The sequence below is a fragment of the Cnephaeus nilssonii genome, assembly GCF_951640355.1.
Source record: "Cnephaeus nilssonii genome assembly, chromosome: 19".
Taxonomy (NCBI): Eukaryota; Metazoa; Chordata; class Mammalia; order Chiroptera; family Vespertilionidae; genus Cnephaeus; species Cnephaeus nilssonii.
The window spans coordinates 25,697,907-25,724,424 of record NC_137090.1 but is presented as its reverse complement, the minus strand read 5'-3'; the positions used below and the strand labels follow the sequence as shown (position 1 = coordinate 25,724,424).

The 26,518-nt window shown below is 49.9% G+C and overlaps 1 protein-coding gene across 2 annotated transcripts in view; it reads right to left on the bottom strand.

The window, feature by feature from the left end:
• Positions 1-9,652: 9,652 nt before the first annotated feature.
• Positions 9,653-26,518, bottom strand: part of LOC307114944 (uncharacterized protein C17orf67 homolog) — a 59,970-nt gene continuing 43,104 nt past the window's right edge. The window contains exons 1-4 of one of the 2 annotated variants that reach the window (XM_079797858.1): positions 25,431-25,565; positions 24,504-24,604; positions 12,305-12,441; positions 9,653-10,068 (exon numbers count right to left, since the gene is read on the bottom strand). In XM_079797858.1, coding sequence (XP_079653984.1) covers positions 12,325-12,441; positions 24,504-24,604; positions 25,431-25,482 — 270 coding nt within the window. In that variant the 5' untranslated portion in view covers positions 25,483-25,565 and the 3' untranslated portion in view covers positions 9,653-10,068; positions 12,305-12,324. Of the gene's footprint in view, positions 10,069-12,304; positions 12,442-24,503; positions 24,605-25,430; positions 25,566-26,518 lie in introns of those variants that run through there. The other variant, XR_013815053.1, reaches the window with a different exon arrangement.

The window sequence follows — 26,518 nt, the reverse complement described above, 5'->3', positions numbered from 1 at the left end:
CACCACTAATAATAATAGCTAATATTGACTGAGGGATTCCCAGGTGCCGGGCTCTGTGCTGAGCACTTGGCGGTGTTATTTCATCTCATCCTGAAGGCGAGAGGAGGGAAATGAGAGGTCACAGACCAGCCGGGAGTCTACAGCTGGGCAAGGCAGGGCTGCAAGGCGTGCTGGTGTGGTCCCACGCACGTCTCCTGGGCCCTCTTCACCGTGACCCCTCACCTGGGAGGGGGAGCTAATAGCAGTATGAAACTTTTGTTGTTGTTGTTGTTGTTGTTAGCCTGCTTGGGCCGGGCCTGTGTGCTTTATTTTGGTCATTGGCTCTCAATTCCAACTTTCATCACTAATTTGTCCGTTCAGCAAATGTTACTCAGCACTTACTATTCATGTCCCTGCCATCCAGACTTTTCACCCGGACCTGTTTAATGAGCCCATCCGTTGCCTTTTCACAGCGGGCTTTCCCATCGTCACCGTGCCTTCCACGGGAGTGTCATTATGCCACTGTCTGTCTCACAGAAACTAACTAGCCCTGTTTTGTACTTGCTGCTTCCAAAGTCCTGTTCCAGACTTTACGTGTGTGAGATCTCTATACCAACCTATCAGAGAAAAGAAAAACGGGTATATTACCTATTACTATTATTTTCTAATTTTACGTGAGTCCCAGGCATTTTACTGGTGAGTGACGGCTGGAGCCAGGATTCAAAGTCAGGTCTCGTGATGCTACGCCTGAACCCTTTCCACGTAAACGTGGACCCACCTCCAGGGCTCGCCATCTGAACTAGGCGGCGCTGGGAAAGCACGCCGGCCCAGGGAGGCAGGGAAGCTTGGTGGTTAAGCACTGAGATGCTTGAGCCAAACAGCCTGGCTTCCAAGGCTTGCCTCCCCACTTCCTAGCTAATGACCTTGGGCAAATGGCTTAACCTCTTCATGCCTCAATTTCCTCCTGGGTAAAGAGGGATAATAATAGCTCCTCCCTTATGGGATTGCTGAAGATCAATGGTTAATATGCAGAAAGCTCTTAGGGCAGTGTCTCACCTTTATAAGGAGCATTTCATTGTTTTGACATTATCATAGAGGCATCTGAAGGCAAACAGAGGCTAGGGAAGGAAGGACAGAGTGGAGCAGAGAGCTCTAGCTGAAGATCCGGGAGGAGGAAAATTAACTGGGACCAACAGCCAGGAGATGTGGTTCTACTCTGCGCTCTGCCACTTCCTGTCTGTGCAACCTGGAACAAAGCAGTCGCTCACTCCTCTTCAGTTTCCTCATCCATGTGGGTTGGAAATGAAACGGCATGGCTCAGCAGTTAAGCATCAACCTATGAACCAGGAGGTTATAGTTCGATTCCTGGTCAGGGCACAAGCCTGGGTTGTGAGCTCAGTTCCCAGTAGGGGGCGTGCAGGAGACAGCCGATCAATGATTTTCTCTCATTGATGTTTCTCTCTCCTCTCTTCCTCTCTCTGAAATCAATAAAAATATATTTTTAAAAAAAGAAGAAGAAGAAACCACATGGGGTAGCCAAGTCTGGACAAAGACCCACTGACTCCCTCACCTGACCCAGCAGCCCTGGAGACTCTGATGAGTACGCCACCCCCCAACTTTGATAAGACCGGCTAATTAACTAGTTTCACTCTGGCGAGGCTAACCAACTCGTCCCAGTTTGTCTGGGACTTTCTTGGTTCTAAAACTGAAAGTTTTGCATCCCAGGAACACAATCCCAGGAAAACAAGGACAGCTGATTACCCTAATTAGGTCAGCCTCTAAAAAAAATTCTATGATCTTGTTCATCATTTTCCTAACTTTAACACTCATGTTATCACCTTCATATGCTTGCCATTACCGTGTTTCAAGTGTAAAATGACTCAAATATGTTTATTTCTGAACAAATATTTTACATTATGGCTGCAATAGTCAGGAAAAGCCAAGTTAGCTGAGGTGACAAATAACCCCACAAAACTGCGAGCTGGAAATATGCAGGAAACGGCACTGTAACTGTACAAGCAACCCAGCATCGTGTGCCATAAAGAGGAAGAAAAATAAGAATCAATGAAAAGAAGTCACTTGCAACCAGCAAAGGACACCGCAGACACTGAGAAAGACAGAACCGAAGAATGTAAAGGTGGGAGGGCAAGGGCCAGGTCATGCATTTAAATGCTCAAATTTTAGAGTCACCCCGAGGGAGAGTAACTCCTTCGACTGTCCCCTATTGCTCTTGTAATAAATCCTCAACCCCTTGCCATGGCTACCAGAGCTCTGTATGACCTACCCTCCCACAGTGGACCCCGACCGTCCACCTCAATTCACCATCCCTGCCCTGCTGCTCTCTTCTCTCCAGCCCTCCAAGGCTTCCTGCTGTGTTCTCCTCAACTTCCATGTCTTGCACGAGCTTAGAACAGGCTATCGCCTCTGTCTGCCTAGCTACCTCCTGCTCATGCCTCGCCACTCAGCTTAAACAGCACTTCCTCTGGGAAACCTTCCCTGATCTCCAGACCAAAGTAGCCCCCCCGACCCTCATGGAAACTCCTTAGCACCCTGGCCTTCTGCTTGACAATGCTCAGCATCGAAGCCCTTCTTGCTACTAGTTGTCCCCCATTAGGCTGCACCCTCCATGGACACAGGGACCCACCAATATCCCCACACTTGGTACAGGGTCCCAGCGTCCAGCAAGTGCTGCATACGTATTAGGAGACTGCGTGATAACTATGAGAGTCACCCCCAAGCAGGCTGAGAACCCCACCCACACTCCTCTTGGTGCGCCTTCTGAAGAAAACTCAATGGCAGGCATTCTGGTCTGAGCAAATGCGGTGTCTGGTGACACCACTGGGCACACTGACAAAAATGTGGCCGTAGTGGGGTCACCAGCTCTCAGGAAGGAGTCAGTATCAAGTCATGCTGCATCCCGCACAGGAAGGGCATGAGCTGGTGCCGACGGCGCGGGCTGTCCCGGGCCTTTGGTCTTGGGTTTCTCTTCCTAGAGTATTTATAGCCATCCGGAGAAGCGGCTGGCTGCATTAATTGTGAGCGTATGTCCACCCAACGCAGCCATACACCGAATGTATTGAATACCAGGCCTTATATGGGCATCCCTTGTTGATTCATATGTTGTTAATAAGTGACATGAAGTGGATGGCTAAGGCAGAATGCCAAATGCTTGCCTTCCCCTGTCATCTCAAAGGCGCAAGGTTGTTGGTGTGATGTCGTGTTTGTTTTTAATAAGGGACTACTTTGTAGACGAAAAGAGGGAGTTCTGAGGCCCACAGACATCTGATGAGCTGCGTGGGACAAACATATCGTTCAGAAGTGGCGGCAAAGAATGCAGATTCTGTAACCAAGTGTCTCAAACGAGGAGTAAATACTGGTACCAAGCACCACTCAACGTAAGTCATTAGCTCGTGTAATCCTCACAACAGCTCTAAGAGGCAGGTGCTACTATTATCCCCATTTTGCAGATGAAGAAACTGAGGACCAGAGAGGTTGGCTGATGGGCCCAGTTAGTAGGCAGCAGAGATGGGATTTGAAGCCAGGCAGCCTGGCTCCAGAGTCCAGAAGTAGTCAGGCTCCATGGGGAGTCATTCAGTCCAAACCAAAGCCAAACCCAAGGACCCACTTCCGGAAGACTAGGGCCCCTCCCCTGACTTGGTCTTTTCTCTCTTGAAGGCTACAGAGCAGCTGCCAGCACAGCCCCAGCCTCAAGGAGCACACCTGGTTAATAAGAGCACAAGTCAGCAAGTGTGAAGTGCATGCCAGGGATCCAGGGCCAGGGAGTGGGCCATCCAAGCAGGCAGAGGTCCCGAAGCACCGGTCACTGGGTACATCCCTGCCTTGTGGTTGCCAGGTTCTGTGTCTGCGGGCAAATCAGCTTCCTCGTCTGAAACTCAACCTCCAAATCTGTGAAATGGGAATGAGGATGACGACAACATGCTAGTTCAAATCTCACAGGGATGCTGTCGGGATTAAATGAGAGGAAGCATACAAAGCATTTAGGACAGGGAATGTGTTCAGTACACATTAGCCATTATTATTTCTAGCAGAAAGGTCTGGGCATCATCATTTATTCATTCACAAACATATACCAAGCACCTCCATGCAATGTACCAGGCACTCTGCACCAGGTGCTAGGCATCCAAAGAATGAGACAGCAGCCAGGCCTTCCACGAGAGCAAGCATTATATGGAATTACCTCTCTTATGGGGTAAATAAGAGGGTTATATGGTATATGGTAGTGTTTAACATACAGTAAGTTTTATATAAATGTTAGATATTATTATTGTCCAAAAAAAAAAAAAAAGAGAGAAAGAGCAAGCATTGTTGGGAGAGGCCGTGATATAGGTCTACACAAGGGACAGCAGGGGAGGAGGTGTGTGAGGCTGGTGGGAGTCTCGGGTCCTTGCAGAAGAATCAGAGAAGGTGGTGTGGTGACGTGGAGGGTGTGGGAAATAATGAGGGTGTTTCTTGCATGGGCCAAAGCAGCCGTGAGGGCCCACTTCAGGGCATCCAGTCTGCAAGGTGGTGGGCTTGAGGATGGACAGGGACTGGGTCCAGGCAGGCAATTCTGATCTTAGGAAGTCTACCTCCAAATCCCAAAATCTTATCTCCAGACTCAGCCTGAGACAGAGGAACAACTACGCATTTAAGCAGGAATCTAAGTGGGTTATTTTTCTTCCTTTCTGGGGCCCAGTTATTTGCCCGTTAGCCAACCCGGAGATGAGACTGAATTTATGTCTCACCAAAGAGGCACCAGAAAGGGAAGGAGAGAGACACAGAGACAGACAGAGAAAATTATGCAGAGGTTGTTGGGTTTTTTTTTTTTTTTTCTCTTCTGTCTCCTCGGTAGAATCCTGCCGCTCTGTCTCCGGGGAGCGGTTTGCCCTCCAGAAAATATGACACTTTATTTCCTGCCCTTGTTTGTTAACACACCCCATTACCATCCATCTCAGTTTCATGTAACTGCCAGCCGGCATTAACGCCCTCCTCCTCGCCGCCGAGGCAGAAAATAGAAAAGGAAGAATTCAGCAGATTTCCCCCGTGGCACCCTCGGTGGCACCAAGATAACCAGAGCCGAAACCACAATTGGATTCTTATTCCTTCAGCCCAGGAATGCGAAGGGCGGGACAGTTTAACCACCTTCTGCATTTTCCTGCAAAGAGAGTCGGCTTGTTATTTCGGTTGTCTGGGCTCCCTTCTCTGCTCCGGACAAAGATACATTAATTAATTTTTTTAATGCTGGGCAGGAGAGGTTGGGAACTGTCAGGAACTGTCAGTGGCGCCTGCCCCAATCAGGTAAGTGGCCGGCGGCGCCTGCGGCGGAGACACACTGACCCCTAGTGGCTGGCCGGGCCCTCGCAGCCGCAGCGCTCGCGCCCCGCCCTCACGGGGTGGGAGAAAGTGGCTCTCTCCTTGGAGCAGCAACTCTGTGTGGGCCGGGGGCGTGGCGGGTGCTGGGTCTCCACCGCCTGCCCCAACGCACGCACACACTGCGCACACAAACACGCACGCACGTGCACATACAAACACACAAAGACGTGTGCGCGCGGCACGCGCGCACACACACCATGTCCAATTGCTTCTCTCCTTTTCCAATTCCACAGAGCGTAGGTTTTCTGACCCTCAGGGTGTAGCCCTGGCCTACAGATAAGGCCTTTTTCTTTGGCCTTGAGAAGTTGTGAAAAAAGGCAGGCAGGGTCCCAGGAGGACACACAGCTGAGAGGGAGGAAGGGAGCCGGCGTTTGTGGAGAGACTCCTTTGGGCCAGGCACCATAGCAGCACATGTTATCCCGCTGCAGCCTTAAAATAGCCCTGATGTACGAGAATTGGAAACTGAGGCTCTGGCTGTCCAATGGCTTGTCCAAGTCTCGAAGCTAATGTTTTCATCGATTGTACTGATTTTAATAAGCACATATTTACCCAGCACTTCTTCTAGCCAGGCATTCTTCTAGCACTTCGCCTATATTAAAATGACCTATATTGAATCCCCCATTACAACCCTAGGAGGTAAGTACGTCCATTTCACAGATGAGGAAGCCGAGGCACAGAGAGGTTAAGGCACAGAGTGGTGAATCCAGCATAGAGCCCAGGCAGTCTGGATTCAGCGTGTTCTTCGTGTATCTCTCCAGGGTTCCAGACCCTCTTCTCCATACCTCCTTTCTCCCCCAGGGACAAAGGGCTGCAGCAGGAGAGGGAGCAGCCATTCCAACTGCCAAGGAAGGAAGAAGCCTGTGAAGGAGGTGGTATTGACCGCAAAGTTCCAAGCGCTTTACACACAGTCAGTCACAGACAGTGCCATTCACCTTCAGAGCCTCACGCCTGGCACCTAGGGGGTGCTTAATGCAAGCCCACTGGACTGGATCAGGAAGGGAGGTTCAAGGAAAGGGGGAAGGAGGCAGGGAGGCTAAGAGGGCTGCATAAACCACAATGCCAGCTCATGCTCTGCTACCACCCCATGAACAGGTATTTTCAAACACACCCACACTCTTTTTTTTTTTTTTCTTTTTTTTTTGGCCAACACAAGGTGACTAGCTAAACTGTAATTGAACATTCCCTATGCCACACTCCTGTGATTACTGCATCAAAAATGGGTGCCCCCCTCTTTGTATTCTATCTCATTTGAGCTACAGAGCAGCCCCATGAGGTAAGTATAACCAGCCCCACTTTTTTTTAAAATATATATTTTTATCGATTTCAGAGAGGAAGGGAGAGGGAGAGGAGAGAGACAGAAACATCCATGAGAGAGAATCATGGATGGGCTGCCTCCTGCAGCTCCACACTGGGGATCGAGCCCACAACCTGGGCATGTGCCCTGACCGGGAATCAAACTGTGACCTCCCGGTTCATAGGTCAGTGTTCGACCACTGAGCCACATCGGCCAGGCAACTTTTACCGTGAGGAAACGGGGCTTTTCCAAATGGGCTAAGTAACTTGTCCCACGTTTCCCAGCTAATATGTAGAGACACGGCACCCAGGCTTCCTGACTCCAAAGCTCACGGCTCTCATGCTGTCACTGCCACCCAGGATCCCCACGCAGGCAAGCCCAGCCCCCACCACCACCCCAGAGGCCCTGTCCTTCCATCCAGCAGTTGCTTGAACTGGCCAGGTCTGTTCCTGTCTTAAGACCTGTGCCCTAGCCGTTCCCTCCGCCGGGAATGCTCTTCCTGTACGTGGATCTTCACGCAGTTGGCTCCTTCCTGTCATTCCGGTGTCAGCTCAAGTGTCACCTCCTCCGAAAAGCCTTCCTTGTCCACCCTACCTAAAATAGCCTTCCAGTCACTCTCTTGCATCACTGTCGTGTTTTCTTCCCAGCAGTTATGGATCTGGTGATTTCTTGTTTAGTTACTATTGTTAGTCTCATCTCATGTGTAATAAGGGCTATCCATTGCATAGCACGAACTGACTCTGCGCCAAGCAAAGTTCCAAGCGCTTTACACACAGTCAGTCATTTAATCTTCACAACCATCCCTAAGCTCTATTATTGTCCTCATTTTACAGGAGGGAGAACTGAGACCGGACAGTTCCAGTTACTTGTCCAAGATTCCACCTTCAAGTAAGCTCTGCTCTTGGCCACTACAAAAACACCAGCCCCTTCAACAACAAAAAGGCAACAGTTGAAATTTTAAATGGGTCAAGGATTTAAATAGACATTTCTCCAAAGATACATAAATGGCCAATAAACTTGTGAAAAGATGGCCGATATCATTAGTCATTAGGAAAGTGCGGTCAAAACCACAATGAGATAACCCTTCACACTCCCTCGGATGGCTATAATTTATTTTTTTAATCTATTTTTATTGATTTCAGAGAGGAAGAGGGAGAGAGAGAGAGAAACATGAATGATGAGAGAATCATTGATTGGCTGCCTCCTGCACACCCCCTACTGGGGATCAAGCCCGCAACCTGGGCATGTGCCCTGGGACCCTTCAGCCCGCAGGCGGATGCTCTATCCACTCGTCCAAACCAGCCAGGGCCGGATGGCTATAATTTAAAAAGATAACAAGTGTTGGCAAGGACGAGGAGAACTTGGAACCCTCGGACAATGCTGGTGGGAATGTAAAATGGTGCAGCCACTGTAGTAAACAGTTTGGTGGTTCCAGGACCCCTCACTACCGTCCACATAGAATTGCCTTGTGACCTGCAATTCTACTCCTAGATATATATCCAAGTGACTGGAAAACAGAGACTCAAAACACAAATGTGGACCCGAATGTTCATAGCAGCACTATTCACAACAGCCGACAGGTGGGAAGAATCCAAATGTCCATCAACGTATGAATGGATGAACCCAATGTGGTGTTTCCATACAATGGGATATTAGTCGGCCACAAAATGGACCCAAGTACTGACACATACTACAAAATGGACGACGCTGAAAAACATATGCTAGCGTGCCCCCCCCCCTCCCCGCCCCCCATCTGTCTCTCGCTTCAGCCATGTTTGGACGGAGCAGAGCCAGGGACGCCCCTTCTTCCAGCCTCTGACCTCCCTCCCACCTCTTTTCCAGTCACCACCTCTGGAACCACGTCAGCCATCCTCAACCTCCGAGACCTGACACCGTTTTTTGACCTTAACTCCTTATTGCCAAACAACCACGAGCTCCCAAATTCGTCAGAATTATCCCACCGAGGTGGAGGCTGCCGTCCACCGCCTGGCCAGCCGGCATCTGGGGCCTCCCGCACCTACCTCTCTCTGGGCTTCTGTGGCCGCCGTGAGGCTGTGGCTCTCCAGGGCGTGGGCCGCAAGGGCTCTGAGCGTCTCTTAAAGATGCAAACCCAGCGCGGTGGCCGCGTTCTCTTCCAGGACGTGCTGAAGCCTCCCAGGAGGAGTGGGCAAAACTCAGGGCGTCAGGGAAGCCGCCCTGGCCTTGGAGAGGAGCCTGACCCAGGCCCTTTGGGAGCTGCCTGCCCTGGGTTCTACCCGCGCAGACCCTCAGCTCCGTGACTTCCTGCAGAACCACTTCCGGGGTGAGGGGGTGAAACTCATCAAGAAGATGGGCGACACCTGACTCACCTCCGCAGGCTGCCGGCCCCCAGGCGGGGCTGGGCGAGTATCCCTTCGAAAGGCTCACCCTCCAGCACGACCAGGAACCTTAGGAGCCGAGGCCTTTGAGGGGCCCCTCTGCATTCCCCTGGTGTCTGGCTTTTGCCTGAGCCCCTCCCTGAAACCACTAGGCAGCCTTTTAACCATCCCGGAGCCCTCTCCCATGCATTGGGCCAAATGGAAACAATAAAGCTTTTTGCAGAGGGGGGGAAAAAAGCTGCCCAGCCGGGTGGCTCAGTTGGTTGGAGCATCCTCCTGTCGTACACCAAAAAGGTTCCAGGTTCTATTCCTGGTCAGGGCACATCCCTAGGTTATGGGTTCGATCCTGGTTGGGGCACGTACAGCAGGCAACCAATCCATGTTTCTCTCTCACATCGATGTTTCTCTCTCTCTCTTTCTCCCCCTCCCTTCCACTCTCTCTAAAAAAGCAATGGGAAAAATAGCCTAGGTGAGGATTAACACACCAATAAAAGGTGGCTCTTGTGAAAAATTGCTGGGTGTTTGTATTTTCATCCACTCATGTATTCCAAGAACAGTGAGTTTTCGGATTCTGGATTCGCAAGGATAAACAATGGATGGGCGGGGTGGGAGGGGTGGGGAAGGAGAGGAGACACCACAGAGAGCAGGTTGAACAGGGATGTTTATTAGAGCCGAAGAGAAGGAGGAAATGAGATGACCACACACCTCCACAGCCCCAGGTGGTCTCCACTCTGCCGAACTAGACCTCCCCAAGTCCCCGGGCTCTGGAGGCCCAGCTCCATCTGCCCCAGTGAGATTCTCATGCTGCCCACCCTTCCAACTGGGAGGAAGCCCCCGGGGGGGGGGGGGGGGTCACTACTTTAAGCAGTTGGTCTCAGTGAGTGATGCAGGTGAGTAAAATGAAGCAACACGTGCGTTTGCCATCGATCCCCACGGCAACCTTTGCCATGGCCACGGGTCGTAAGGTCTGACGGGACATCCGTTTCCGCAGCTGAAAAAACTAAATGCAAGAAGGAGCCTCCTCCTGTTTCGCCATTCTCCAGGTCCACGTTATCAAAGGGCTCCCTGGGAAAGAAGGAGAAAACACAGTGAACATGATGCTGATGAAGATGGAGGGCGAGGAGGGGGGCGGGGAGGAGGAGAGAGAGGGGTTTAGAAGGAGGGGGGATGGCTGTCACTTCCGGAGCCCACCCTACGACATGCCGGGCAGCCTGCTTTCCGTGCACTGACTTTCTCAGGCTCAGAACCAGAACCGCCACAGGAGGGAGGAGCTCTCACTGTCATTTCACAGATGAGGAGCCTGAGAGAGACTCGGGGCAATTTTCCCCAAGTGGAGCCGTGATCTGAATGCTCTGGATCTGAATGCTCTGGGACTCCTGATTCCTAGTTGATCAGTGCCTCCAGCATCCTCGTCCTCATGTAAATGGAGCTGTTAGGGGGGGGGGGGGGGGGCCTCTGTGGAATCCTGTTTTCAGGAGCCACCCCACCCCCACTCCAGCTCACCCGCAAGGCCTGTCCTACCCGGAGGCAGAGGTCTCAGTTGCGCCTCCGAGGGTGCTGCCCTGGGGCTCACTCAACCCCCAAACCCCTCCTCTTGCCTGGCCTGCGCAGCGGTAATAAGTGCCTCCAATCGTGGGGGCACTGACTGTGCGCCAGGCTCCATAGATATCGCTATTGCCCCAGCTTACAGGTGCAGAAATGGAGGCTCAGAGAGGTTAGGCCACTTGCCCAAGGCCACAGAGCGGAAACACAGAAAGCTGAACCCAAGTCTGCCCGGTTCCAGAGTCTGAGCTCCTAACTGCTCCCCGGTTGTATTTTCTGGAAGAAGCCAAACTCGGACTTCCAGTGCTGGAGGACCAGGGTCCCTGGTGCAAGGGGAGGAGCAGGCTCCGGAGGCTGCAGGAACCGGAACAGGGACGCCTCCCCCGACCCCTCAAAAGCAGAACTTCTGTGCCATTCCCAGCAGATGCTCCTCTGTCTGTTAAAGCCCCTCAGAGGGACTTCATGCCCCCCCTCCCGCCACACACACACAGGACCCCTCACTACCGTCCACATAAAGTGTACAGAACTGGAGTGGTCAGAAGGCTGACATACCAACCACCGCCCAGCACCAGGCAGTAGCTTAATCAGGCTCAGTGAGCCCCTCTATAAAACTGGATTGAGCCGAAACCGGTTTGGCTCAGTGGATAGAGCGTCGGCCTGCGGACTGGGAGGTCCCGGGTTCGATTCCGGTCAAGGGCATGTACCTTGGTTGCGGGCACATCCCCAGTAGGGTAGGGGGTGTGCATGAGGCAGCTGATCGATGTTTCTCTCTCATCGATGTTTCTAACTATCTCTCTCCCTTCCTCTCTGTAAAAAATCAATAAAAATATATTTAAAAGAAAAATAAATAAATAAAAATAAAACTGGATTGAAATGCACACCCTGAAATGACACAGGGGTCTTCAGAGGATCGAATGAGAGAACTCGGGTGAGAGCACCCTGACAATTACAAAGAGCGATGCTCAGAAGGGCGTGTCCCCGAGCCCATTCACAGAAGCACAAAATTACCACAAAGACATAGGATCTCTCTTAACCAGAGGTGGCAGTCTGCCCATTTGCACCCTGCCCTGCTTCGTCCACACAAGTTACAGAGTTGGAATGACATTCACTAGGCTTAACCTCGGAAGGGATTTGCCACTTTATCTAATAGGATTTGGAAAGGGGGAAGGAGATGGATGTAGACAGTGAGGGAAGAAACAACAGGCTCGTGTAGGAACACGGCGCAGGATGGGGGAGGGGAGGCGGAGGTGGGAGCAGGGTAAGCAGGGGTGCTGGGAGGGCCAAGCAGCCCTGCTCAGGGGGACCAAAGACTAAACCCAGAGGAAGAGGGAAGACGGGCCAGGCACATTCCCAGCCTGGAGGGCGATGGGAAGGCAGGAAAGGAGTTACTGATCCTGGTGACAGTGGTGAGGATGGCGATGGGTGTCACTGGCTGAGCCCAAGGATGCTGCCCCCACCTGGACAGAACCAACCCTCAACAAGCCACGCTTGTCCGATTTGTATTCCGGAATGACCTTTTCTGGGCAGCAAATAGGGTCACGCCCCTCCCCTACTTGGGATCTCTTGGTGAGTTGATCGGGGTCAGGGTCCCTTGCGTGTCCCCCAGGGCCCCTCGCAACCTGGCTGCCCCCTATCTCCCCTGCCTCGCTCTTTCAACGTAACCAGCTAACAGCCGTTTCCCTGGTGCGTGTTCTGGGGGGCCTCCGAGCCAGTGCACTGCAGTCGCCCTGAAACAGAAGGCCTGCGAGAAGCCACGTACCCGAGCGGGTGCCGAGCCCCTTACACGGGATGGACCAGGTTCCTGTCGCAGTGGGGCTTGCAGTGAGGGTTCAGCCAGTGCTCCAGGAACTGCTCCTCGGCGCGGTGCTCCAGGCGGAGCAGGTGGTGCATGTACTCCTGTCAAAACAAACCCGCCGGGAAGAGAGGCCTTTACCCACGGTGACCGCGAGCTGCGGATGCGCAGGGTGGCTGTGGTTCTGAGACAGGAAGCCGCCAGACCGGGGGAGGAGAAACCGCCACGCCCAGGCCTCTATCGAGACCACAGACCCACTCGGTGGGCAAAAGGAGGCAATCTGACAACCCTAAGTGCTGAGAGGGTGTGTATCCATGGGAACGCGTATGCACTGATGGGGGGTAACGTGGACCAACCACTGTGGAAAACAAATGGTTGCCTGAGATCCAGGAATCTCACTCCCCGTTGACACCCTGGCCCTGTGCTCCTCAGACGATACCTGTCATCAGAATCACCTGGAGGGCTTGTGAAAACACGGGTTGCTGGGCTTCGCCCCCAGAGTTTCTGTTTCAGTGGGTCTGGGGCTCCAGAATTTGCATTTCTAACAAGTTCCAAGCCTGTGCTGATGCCGCTGATCACTTCGAGGACAGGGAAACTCTTAAATCAAGAGCTGTGTAGAAGGTTGTACACAGCAGCAATAAGTCTGTGGTAGCAAAACACTGGAAACATGCCAAATACCACTGACAGGAGAATGGATAAATAAATTAAAGTAGGGTCTCGCCATGGAATATTGTACAGCAGTGTTGTATATACCTATAAATCCATTTAGCTACATATAACAACATAGATGAGTCCTCGAAATAGCATGTTGAGTAAAAAAAAAAAAAGCACCATTTTTATAAACCTCAAGACATACACAACTAATAATATATTAGTTATGGCTGCATGCATTTGTGATAAAATCACCTTTTTTTTTTTAAAGGCAAGGAATAACTATAAGGAAGCTGAATTTGCTATACTATTATCAAATAAAATGGGCTTTGCCCTCATTGGTGTGGCTCAGTTGGTTGGGTGTCGTCCTCTGCACCGAAAGGTTGCCGGTTCAATTCCCAGTCAGGGCACTTGCCTGGGTTTCGGGTTCAATCCCCTGTAGAGGGCGTGCAGGAGGCAGCTGATTAATGTTTCGCTCTGCACATTGATGTTTCTCTCTCTCTCCCTCTCTCTTCCTCTCTCTAAAAATCATTTAAAAGATATTTTCAAAAAATATTTTTAGAAAAGAAAAATAGATAAAATAAGAAATGTTTAATGACTGTGCAAATAAATGAATGATGAGGTGTCCAATTTTCCTGAATTTTTTTTCCTTCCCCCAGGACCCATGCAGTTTGAATTGTTTTGGTTATCATGGTTGTTTTTATTTAACTCATTGAAATGCACCCCATGTCCTGGGCAGGACATCTCTGGGGCAGCCAAGGTGGGAGTGGATGGTGAGAAGGCTCTTCATGGAACCCAGCACTGATACCCCGGGAGCTTGCTGGATGAGGTTGTGAGTTTTGGACTGAATTCTGCCCTGTCCTGCCCTCTCTGGGGAGTGTTTGGCCAGAAGAATAGTAAGTGGGAGGAACAGGAAGGCACTGTGGAGTCTTGTAAATAAGGAACAAAGACTTCCCGGCACATAGCTTTCCTTATTCAACTATTCCTTGTAAGCAGTGGGCTGAAGGAACCCATGTTACCTGGTTGCTGGGCGATGTGGTGGAGAGGCTAAGAGGTCTGGGTCAGAGTCTGGTTCAAAGCCAGACTCTGCCCATGTTGCTTTACTCCAGACTCAATTTGTCCATCTGCAAAATGGGGGAGACACTAGCACTTATTTCATTGAGTTGCCAGGATTCAATTAAATTATCAAGTTCTGTGCCAAATACGTAGTCCCCATTTGCCCCTCTAAACCCGTATCACCCCTCCTTCACATGGCCCCGTGCAGGGAGCGGCTGACCTGGATGAACTGCAAGCACAGACGCCCTTGTCCAGGGGCTTCCAGTTGGGTATGACGTACGGGTAAGAGGAGAGAGGCTGGGTGTTTGCTCCTGGTCCCTCCCCGAGGAGTCACAGCAGGTTGGCTGCCTCCCTCTCCTGAAGACCCATCTCCTCGAAGGCTACACTCTCCAAGCCTGGGAACCATAACTTTCCCCTCCCCCTTCAGGACTAGGGGCTATTAGCCCTGGATCCTTGATCATCTCTTATTGGTTAATCTTAATCCTGGAACAGCTTTGCAACAAGTCTCTTTGTTAAGCTCTCGGTTGATTCTGGTTACTATTAGATGAGAAAGACCTGAGCATGTTTTGAGGTTGTGCATTGAGGATCTCTCCCATGAACTGGTCCACAGGAAACTTGCAATAAATGCCTGCTGAATACAAGACTGAAGCAGAGGGCCTCAACATGTGCTCCCCTCGGGGGTCTGTGAGGTCAAAACTATTTTTAGAACAATACTAAGACATGACTTGGTTGCCTTCTGATCGTGTGTATCGATGGATAAAACTGGTGCCCTAGCAGAAATCAAGGCAGTGGCGCTCCCACTATCCTAGAAGTCATTGTGCCCTGCCTGGGTAGCTCAGTTGGTTAGAGCAACGTCCTGATAGGCCAAGGTTATGGGTTCAATCCCCCTCAGGGCACATACAAGAATCAACCAATGAATGCATAAATAAGTGGAACAACAAATCAATGTGTCTCTCTCTTTTAAAAAAATCAATAAAACATAAATGAAAATAAAGTTGTATCCTTCACCATCACACACTCAGTTATATATATATATATATATATATATATATATATATATATATATATATCCTATCTAATAATAGACAAATATGCAAATTGACCATACCTCTGACACACCCACAAGCCACGCCCACCATCCAATCGGAGTGAGTATGCAAATTAACCCAAACCAAGATGGCTACAGCCACAGAGAGCAAGGTTTCCTAGGTAACAGAGGAAGCCAAGCTTTCTGCCTGCCCTTGCCAGGCCTAAGCCTCCACTCAAGCTACAAAGTTTCAATTATAGAAGGTAAACAAATTCAAACAAATGGCAACAGAATGGAGCTTGAGAGAGCAGGCCAGGGTTGCTGCCGGCAACAGGGGAAGCAAAGCTTTCCGCACACCCTGGCCGGGCCCACCTGCTTAAGGCAACAAAGTTTCAATTATAACCCCAACACAAATAGCTGCCGGCCTCGGAGGGAGCCCCAGGCTTGGCTCCGCTCCAGGCTACAAAGTTTCAATTGTAGAAGGAAAATAAATCCCAGATACCAGGGCCTCCACTTGGGTTGCCAGGGGGCATGGCCCGCCTGCAAACCACCACAGGCCCCTCGCTCAGGCTGCCCCACACCCCAAGGGAACCCCCACCTGATCCGGGACGCCCTTCAGGGCAAACCATCTGGCCCCACCCGTGCACCGGGCCTCTATCCTATCTAATAAAAGAGTACTATGCAGATTGATCATCACTGCAACACACAATATAGCTGCCCCCATGTGCCTGCCCCCATGTGGACACAAGATGGCCACCATAAGATGGCCAGCAGGAGAGGGCAGTTGGGAGGCACCCGGCCTGCAAGGGAGGGCAGTTGAGAGGGACCAGGCCTGCAAGGGAGGGCAGTTGGAGGTGATCAACCCTGAAGGAGAGGGCAGTTAGGGGTGACCAGGCCGGCAGAGGAGGGAAGTTGGGGGCAAACAGGCTGGCAGCAGAGTGGTTAGGGGGTGATAGGCTGGCAGGCAGAAGCGGTTAGGGGCAATCAGGAAGGCAGGCAGGCAAGCAGTTGGGAGCCAGCAGTCCTGGATTGTGAGAGGGATGTCCGACTGCCCGTTTAGGCCCGATCCCAACATCCCTCAAGGGGTCCCATATTGGAGAGGGTACAGGCTGGGCTGAGGGACAACCCCCCTCCGTGCACGAATTTCGTGCACCGGGCCTCTAGTGTATATATATAAAAGCCTAAGTGACCGGTTGACCAGTTACTATGATGTGCACTGACCACCAGGGGGCAGACACTCAATGCAGGAGCTGCTGCCCTCTCCATCGGCCCCAATTGGGGGGGCGGCCAACCAATCTCCTGTGGTCCCTCTCCCCAGCCTCCAACCTCCCATAGTCCCTCCCCCGCAGCCAGCTGGCCCTCCGATATGCCTCAATCGCCAGCCAGGCTGAGGGACCCCACCTGTGCACAAATTCATGCACCGAGCCTCTAGTAGAAATAAATGTAAAATGTTCTTCAAATGTCAGTTTCACCGAACCAAGTCATGACACAGCAGGAAGCATGCAGGCTGCATGGCCAAGTACAATGGTCTTCGTGGGGAAAAGCGCTTGGATGATTGTTGGTGTCAAGGACTGAACTAGCAGTGTTTTATGTGCTTGTTTGGAAAGTGAGCTTGTTCCTTCAAGGAAAACTATAGACAGGACTTGTCACAAAATGATAAGCATTGATACACCTTTTATTTTATTTTTTAATATACTTTTATTGATTTCAAAGAGGAAGGGAGAGGGAGAGGGAGAAAGAAACATCAATGATGAGAGAGAATCGTCGGTCGGCTGCCTCCAGCACACTCCCTACTAGGTATCGAGCCACAACCTGGGCATGTGCCCTGACCAGGAATCGAACCATCACCTCCTGGTTCATAGGTCAGTGCTCAACCACTGAGCCACGCCAGTCGGGCGATACACTTTTTGTAAGGATATGCTCGTTTGCCTTCTTACTCATTTAATCCTGGTCCCACTCAGCCAACATCCACCCGCCTTTTTCATAGCCATGACCCAAGTATCTAGTGCGTGGCACATAATAGGACCTCAATAAAACTTACTGGAGAAATATACAAGTGAGTGAGTGAATTAATTAGTTGACTGTTCTTTCTCCATAATCTTAGCAAATCCTCCTTGGAAGGACCCCCCAACATCGGTGTCAATCTGCTCATTACAATAGCCCAGTCCAAATGTACTTATGTATTTCACACTCCTGAGTAGCAGCTGAAATCATAGTTGCAGAAAAACAACCAAAACACACACAGAGAGAGAGAGAAAGAGAGAGAGAGAAACGAACACTGGTTTCCATGACAGTTCACTATTTATTTAAAATGTTAGGAAAATAAATATGCCACAAAGGCCTACAAGCAATCATTAGTCAAAGATGAAAAGCCCAACTGCAAATCTGCTGAAAACCACAAATTCAACAATTGTGTTGGCTGAGTTAGAAATGACCCGACATTAATGATCATCTCAAATGTTCCTGGATCAGGAAAGAAGAGCTAGATGGAAAATAAATTTTAATTTTTTTAGATTCCTTTCTTCAAGGGGGAAAAAAATTTGAAAACAAAGCAAAAACCAATATCTGTGTTTCATGTTCAATGCCAAGGGTAATAATGGAAGTAAATAATTTAACCGTAATTAAAGCAGAGATTGAAAGTGGTCCCTTCTTATGGCACTGGAGTGGTGTGATAATGAAATTATATACTTGCCTGGCTGGTGTTACTCAGTGGTTGAGCATCAAGCTATGAACCAAGAGGTCACGGTTTGATTCCCGGTCAGGGCACATGCCCGGGTTGTGGGCTCAATCCCCAGCAGGGGACATGCAGGAGGCAGCCAACCAAAGATTCTCTCTCATAATTGATGTTTCTATCTCTCTCTCCCTCTCCGTGCCTCTCTGAAATCAATAAAAATATATTTTAAAATAAAATAAAATACCCACCAGAACCTGATCTAAGCTGAGAATCATAAATTAGACAGTTAATCTATGAAAGAGCAAATGGTTCCCAAGAAGACAAAGTCCTTCCTCAGGCATTTGCATGGAATTGAAGGCCCAGCAGCGTGTGGATGAATTATTCCGCTCATTAGTGAAAGCAGGTGCTCGCCGGGGCAGAAGGGTGGCTCTGAAGTTAACCGCACTGCGGCACTTGCAGGCCTGCTCAGCCCTGAAAGGAGGCAGATCAGTGATGCGCACAACTTACTGATCTCAGTCCCTCCGATCTGGTCTTTGAGATCATGGGGAACAAAAGGGTAATGGAGTGACTGCATACATGTGTCAAGGGGCTAAACATGAAAGTGTATTTCACAAAGACTACGTACAATAAAGCTAATATGATTTATACTTGCCCAACAAGAACATTCCTTAAAGGAAGACGGGCCAAAATGGAAAGCATATTCCCAGGACACACAAGTGCTTACGAAAGACATAATTTTAGCTGAGATGTCATCCTTTTGAAGAATTTCCATGCTTCACCCCAGCAGTTGGCAAATAATTTCTTCCCTAAAAATTTGAGACGATTATGAGAAATTTCATGAATTTGAGGGAGGCGATAGAAAGATTTCTAGGAAACAGTCTCCAGGTTCTGCAGGAGAGTTATGTCCTGTCAAACGTCTCCCCAGGAGAGAAGCAAAGAAAGGAATGGAAATAAGTAGAACGAGCATTTAGTAAATGTCAAATATTGTGCTTGGTGCTGGGGACCCAGAAGTGAAAGAAACGGTCCATCTGCTCAAGTAGTTTAGAGCAGACTAGGAGGAGAGACAGATTTTTTTAAAGTGAAAAACAGCAATCTTGTGCTGTGAGTTGATGCCACAGGGATGCTCTGACTCACGGTAGGAGGGCGGGGGCATCATGAAGGCCTCTCGAAAAAGGCATTATTGAAGGTGAATCTCTACAAATGAATAAGAGTGAGCCAGGTAAACAAGAGCAGAAGAAACAGGCACAAAGGCAGGTTTGCAAGCGAAGCACTCCAAACGCACCCTCATTCCAGACAACCTGCTTCTTCTCATAGGCTTCTAATGCCCATGAATAGCCCCAAAGTGTCCATACAGACACCCACAAGTCCATTCTTGATCTCTATTCCTCCCTCACTGAGCCCGCTCATCCCGCCCCAGAAATGGCCAACTGGTCTCTAATTCAAGGCACCATAATCATGCCCCCATTATAAGGTTTTACCTTAACACCTCTACTGGAACACTCTCTTGGAGGACAAGAGAATAAATCGTGTGTGTGTGTGTGTGTGTGTGTGTGTGTGTGTGTGTGTTCTTTAACCTTTTGGGAAGTAATTGGATGATGAACACTAAAAGCTTTTAAACTATTCATATCCTTGGATCCAGTAATTTGTTTTCCAGGACTATATCCTTAGCAAATAATTAAAAATATCAAAAGCACTTTAGAAAAAAGTGTTCAGAATCTATATATATAAAAGCCCAGCGACTGGAACGGCAGAATGACCAGAACAACCGGTGGCTATGACACGGACTGCGGCAGCCGACCAGCCTGACCCGGGGCCCCAATTGGGGGCGGGGCTGGCTGGCCAACTGCCTGCAGCCTCTCCCCCCAGCCAGCCCCACCCCCAACCTCCCCCCACACCCAGATCAAGGGTGGGGCCAGCTGGCCAACTGAGCTCGGCCCCTCCCCCTGCCGGCCCAGCTCGATGGGCCCCCATCGTGGCCAGCCAGCTGGACCCCATACATGCACAAAGTTGTGCAACAGGCCTCTAGTGTTGTTTGTAACAGAAAAGTAGTAGAAATGATCCAACTATCTAACAAAAGAGGGTAATTCAGTATCACTATGGTATAAAGAGCTTACAATAATATGAGGAAGGGTGTATGTTATAGAGAAAAACCAAGATACGAAATGGTAAAGTATGGTCACATTTTTTTTTAAATATATGCCAAAAAACTAAACAGAAATACATCAAAAATGGCAAGGCTATCTTTGAGGAGAGGGAACAAGATTACACCTGACTTTCTTTCCTTCTTCTGACTCCTTCATTCGCAATTTTTCTATAGTAAATGCAAATGAATTGAATTTTTATTATTTGTAATTGTACATTAGTACATGAACATATTGTTGTTGTTTAAAATTCAAACATCAAACATATTTCCCTAGATCGCCACCAGTGATCCTGGTCTCCTCAATGTGATGATGCACTTAACATTCAACTAATCATATTTCTAGACCTTTTTCTAGACATGTACAACTATACAGATGTACCTATAAAATACATAGTATTGTTTTATGTGTGAGTATTAGGAGGCCATGGGGAGAGAGAAGGTGACATTAAGAATGAAGAGGAAGAACTAATAGGAAAAGGTATTGCAAGCAAAGAGAATCATTTGTGGCCCTGCCGGCTAGCGTGGCGCAGTGATTGAGCATCAACCTATGAACCAGGAGGTCACAGTTGGATTCCCAGTCGGGGCACATGCCTGGGTTTCGGGCTCGATCCCCAGTGTGGGGTGTGCAAGAGGCAGCCAATCAAGGATACTCTCTCATCATTGATGTTTCTATCTCTCTCGCCCTCTCCTTTCCTCTCTGAAATCAATCAAAAAAAATTTTTTTACAAAAGGGAATCATTTGTGAAAAGATGCTGAGAGCAGAGACAGAAGATGCTGAGCAGAGAGAGGAGGGCCTAGTTGAAAACCAGTGAGAAGTTCTGGGTGGTTGGAGCATAAATTGCCCAGAGTTCTGGGCTGGGCCCACATTTGAAATAGCAAGAGTTTAGACTAAAATTCTGAACATTAAACATAAGCACAGTCATGACTGAGAAAATGTTCAGGGAACACTCAGAATATTTTTCCACCTTCCTTCCTCTAAACACACACCCAGCCCTTCTTTCCACACAGCTCTGTCTCCATCAATTTTTCCCCAGGCAATGTTTTTCCCTCCATTAGGATCTTCAATGAAACCAATGTAGTGAGTCCTGAAGCTGACTGAGCTGAACCCTCCATGTCCCCAGATGGGATGTCCCAATGGAATATCCCAGTCTCCCGGGAGGGCCCATCCCGTTCCTGTGATGTCGAGACCCCTAGTCTCCAAAATCTCTGAAGACTTGGAGGCCATGTTTCTCCTGAATTCGTCTCATAGCCCGTTTTTCCACCACCACAGCTTCCAGACTCGAGTGCTTTCCTTCGTCTTTCATCAGCCACCTTCACCCCCACACACCGACCACCTCTCATTCCTCCGAAGAACCACTAACACAGATTGCTGCGTCTAGCAGACTTTTCCTCAGATTTGCGGGTTGCAGAAAACAACCTCAAACTCAATGTCAGGCGCTGCCATAAAGTCAATGGATCAGCTGCTTCCTACCTCCAGGAATTTCTCAGTGGTGTGCCTCTGAGCCCCTACCCTCCCACCTGCCTCTTTCTCTCTCCGACCCCTCCTCTCGTCCCCCACCACTGGACCTCCCAGGCTCTTCCTCGCAGCTGCTTTCTTCCCCAGATCATGCCTCCCCATTGGTTTCTCTCCCCATCCCCACCGCGGCCTTCCCTTCCTCCATCAAGGGTGCCAACCAGATGCTCATACTCCTCTGGGTGCAAGCCAGCCCCTCCCAAATGCAGGGCACCCCCTGACCCTTCCCATAGCATTCTGTCCTTCCCACCACACGGTCAGGAAAGAGCGCCTGCTGCGGTGCATCGATGAAATACAACTGGTCCAACCAGTTCCAGCCCGGAACCTGCTTCCAGAAACCCTGCCATCCCGCAGAAGCCAACACCTGCCCACATTTAAGCCAAGTGTCAACATGATAAACACGGCTTAGCAGATACTCTTGGGGAGAGACGACTGCGAATCTTCACACCTGTCTTCCTTTTGAATTAATTCCTGATACCTCCCCAAAGCACCGTTCCTTCACCCTCATCCGCGGCCTCTTCCTCTCAAGAAGGGTTTTGTTTTGCACAGTCCCTCAGAGGGAAGAAGCAAAATTACATAACCCAACTAGTCATCTCCCGGTAATTTCAAGTTAGTGGTGAGCACACGAGTCTCCGGGCTCAGCTCCCAAGGGCACACGCCGTCCCCAGAGATCACTGCCTCTGTGTATTTGTCCCAGCCCACCTGTCTGTCTCCTGGGCACCATGGCAAGGAGGTGCAATAGCTCGTCCAAAAATGTCACGTCCCATTTCCCTGAATGGGCACGCGAAGGCCAGTGTTTCCGAGGCTGTGTCCTGAGACTCTAACAGGCTCCCGAAAACCAGCTCTAATCACATCACCCTCTGCTCAGAGTCCTTTGACAGGTCCCCGACTACAGGAGGAAGATCAGCTCCGCTGTGCCAGTCAGGCCTTCCAATCTGGCTCTCAGAGGACCTCTGTGGCCCCCACCCGTCCTTCCATGTAGCCCAGATACCAGGGTCAAGGTCAAAAGTGGAAGACAGGGGAGGTGGGGGCTGGCAGGTAGAACTGCCACAAGGGCTCTTGTCCTACGACACAGGGACCAAGGAGTTAGGAGCCTAAGGCCCCTTGATTCATGGGGAACCACACCTTCCTGCCTTTGCCAGTTGGAGCCCCAGGGACCCTCAAGCCAGGTATCCTGCCCACGCCCAGGCCCGCCCCCCTCCGAACCCTCTTCCCCATGCTTGACCCCACCCTCTCTTGGTTCCTCCTAAATCTCCCCGAATTCCTTCGCAGCCTCTTCAGGTTCCTCTCTGTCCAACTCTGAGCATTGTGTTCTCAGACTTCAATCCAGAGCCTCTTCTCTTCTCATTGCTTCCCAAACCATCTGTCTAAAGCCCCAGTCTGCACTCCCCCACCTGGAAAACCCTTCAACATCCTCCACTGAGCACAAGACAAAGTCCAGCGCACTCGGATCCTTCTTGGCCTTGTCCCTGTCCCCCTCCCAGTGACTTCCTCCCTGCACTTGGATATTCCAAGCCATCTCGGTTTTCTTCAACCAAAGGAAACAGCCATGTCCACCCCTAACAGCACCAAGTCCTTGCTTTGTTTCTAAACCACTTTGTACAACAGCTGCTTGCTGAGTCCTCTGTGTCTGCCACCAACTCTGAGCAGAAGCCCAGGCACCACGCGCCCCCCACCCCCCCAGGCCCTGGTACTTAATGCTCATGGAGTCATTACTGTTTGCTGAGTACTGCTTCAAGTGCCTTACTATGAATTACTTTATATTAAGCTCATTAAATAGTGTTTTATTGTTTTATTTTTTAAAATATATTTGTATTGATTCCAGAGAGGAAGGAAGAGGGAGAAAGAGATAGAAACATCAATGATGAGAGAGAATTATTGATGGGCTGCTTCCTTCATGCCCCCTACTGAGAATCAAACCCTCAACCCGGGCATGTGCCCTTGACTGAAATTGAACCCAGGACCCTTCAGTCCGCAGGCCGACGTTCTATCCACTCAGCCAAACCAGCTGGGGCTAAATTAGTTGTTTCACATGGTTAGTTATCATTATAATAATGTAATTGATAATATCTATTGTTCCCATTTTATAGATGTGGGGCCTGAGGTGCAGAAATGTGAGGAAACATCCCCAAGGTTACACAGTTACAGAAGGGGAGATTCGAACCCAGACCATCAGCATTCCTCATCACTGTGATACAGCATCTTAATAGGAGCCTCTTCAATGAACTAGCAGGATTATTCACAGGATTCTGCCGCCAGTGGAGGTAAACACTGCTATAGATCCTTCTAGACCTCCACATGGAGACCCATGAAAAGAGGGTGAGCCCAGTGCCCAGCTGAAGTGGGCACAGGGTGAGAGACCAGCCTGGGCACAGACACGGCTTCCCAGACACGCTAACTTTGTCCCTGCGACTTCTACCCTCCCCTGGTGGGACACAAACAACAGGAATGTCATTATTTCCACCACCACGGGGGAGGACGAGCCAGGCCCGAATTGGCCTGTGGCCAGTGTGGCAGGTTCTAGAAACACCCCCCACGATCACCATCACGAGACGGAGGCCGGGGAGGGGCCCTGGTTTCGAAAGACCAGGCTGGCGGACACCACAAACCCACAGGGCAGAGCTGAGGCCAAAGACCAAAATCCGAGGCACAAGGCAAAAGGCAGAACCCCTCAGGCGGCCGGAGCAGAGATCCTGCCTGCCCAGAAAGGCTGCTGTTGGCCAAGGGTGTCGTGGTCCAGCCCACCCAGAGCCCAAGGGAAGCGGGGGAAGATGGGGTTGGCACCTGCTAGGGGGCACCGCTCTTCAGCACCCGGTTCAGAGGTGACACCCAGCCAGGCTACTCAGAATCCTGGGACTCCGCCCTGGGCCCACTGTTGGCATTTTCAATACTGTGTGAGCAGGAGACACGGAAGCTGGCCCCACCCCCGGAGGAGGGGAGGCGAGAGTGAGAGGTGAGGCCACCTGACACCTGACTCTGGGTCTAACAGAGCCTGGATCCTGCAGACCCCGCTGGGCTGGGACCAGCACCCATTTTGATTTCCAATTGAAGGAACGTATTGGATGGCACTCTCCCTTCGTGTAGCCTGAGCCCAGCACTCACCCGCATGGGCTCGTCGGGGAACCCGGGCTTGCTCGGCCTGTCCTGGCGCCTGGACCTCAGGAGCTGCTTGGCCTCCTTTTCCGTCAGAATCGGGGAGGCCCCTGAAAAAGTCAGGACAGGGCCTTAGGGACTCTCGGGGCACACGAGTTCACGGTGCAAGGCAAATGATTAGCAAGTTCAATTGCAGGCAAAACACAAAAGTGCTTTCACAGGGGCCTGTCCCAGGGGAGGTGGCATTCCAGGCGGCTCAGAGAGGAATTCTAAATGGTTTCTAATACGGTTGCCTCAGAGCCAGCCCTGCAAGCTTAGACATCTTTACCGATTGCAATGGCCCGTTCCTTCAAAAGTGGGTGTTAATTACATGTTTTTTAAGACGTATTTTCTCCAGTTCTCCAGCCAATGTGTAGGTTTGCCTTGTGGGATTTTTTGTTGTTGTTGTTAAATCCTCAATACACTAAACCAAGTTAAAGCTGTTATTGGAAAATACCCCGTGACAACAAGATTATGTTCAACTTGGTCATCACGCATGGTCCCTCAAAGAAGATATTATGATAATAAAATTATTCTATTTTCATAAACACACACAAACTCTAAAAGGCATCATCAAATAAAAGTCTACCGAATTTTGTGATCTCATATGAACTCTAAAAGAAGGCACACTTGAAGATTTATCAGCATTTTTGAGAATCAGTATTCAAATACATCTAAATATGTAAAACAAAATGTATCCCTGAGAATACCAATTGTGGGAGCCTGCTCTTAGAAAAACAAAACATTGAGTTACTATACATTAATATGTATTTATACAAACAATACGCATCTTACTTGAAATGAAGAAGAAAAAACACCTGAAAAACATAAACTAGACTTATTTCAGTTTATCACATCCGCCTAGAAACAGGCTGTGTTTTTGCAGCGAATGCTCACCTGAGGAGGTCAGGAAGGTGAGAAAGAGCACAAACACAAAGAATTTCTTCATCCTGCCTTGTTCCCCGCTCCGCCTGCTGCAGAGTGAGTCGCACCCGTGAGCCAGCCTATTTGAAGGAAGCCGGGTCCGGCCCCAGGCTTGTTTATGCTTTGACTGGCAGCGCTGACCGCGTGATGCTAAGTGCATCTGACCCTGAGTTTTTAATACGACCACGAAAATATCTTCCTCCGAATGCCTGTAAATGCTCATCCTGAGGCAGGAAGTTATCCCTCCGTAAGATGACTTGCAGAGCTTGAATTCGAGAAAGCAACATGCGACATGCGTGTCACTTCCACAGACCTGTGTTCCTCATCCAGGAGTTTTGAGTTTTCACCTGCAGCTTCAGGGTATGCGCCTGTTTCACGGAGAATGAATCATCTCTGACATCTGCATATCTTATGGCATTTTTTCCAAAGCCCGTTCGCCAATCTAATTTGACTTTCCCAGTCATTTCAGAGGCAAGCAGGGACATTAGCAAGGGGCGCCATGAGGATGAAAAATAATTTTTTTGCTGACTTTGGAGCCAGAAAGACCAAGATTCGTGTCCTGGCCTCACCTCTTTCTCGCAATGTACCCTTCTGTAAGTCACCTTTCCTGAACTTGTTTCCCCTCCAGTAAAAAGGAGTAACAGTACCCTACCTTGTGGGGTGCGATTAGGAGGAGGGAGATGAACCGCATGGCAGCTAGTACTACTCACCGTTCTCCATCTCCCTTTCACAAATAAGGAAGTGAGGTTCAGACAGGTGAAACCATATCCAAGTGCGCACATTATGGATGCTGAAATAGAGCCTCGTGCGATATTCTGTCATAAGACTGTAAGTAGCCATATTCCATGCCATTTATTTTTTCAAAGACAATAAAATCTCAATTGGCTAAAGTCTTTTTAAATTTAAATTGCCTACTACCCAGCCAGTGTGGCTCAGTGGTTGAGCGTCAACCCATGAACCAAGAGGTCACTGGTTTGATTCCTGGTTAGGGCACATACCCAGGTTATGGGCTCAATCCTCAGTGGGGGGGGGTGGGGGAGAAGGGGGTTTGCAGAAGGCAG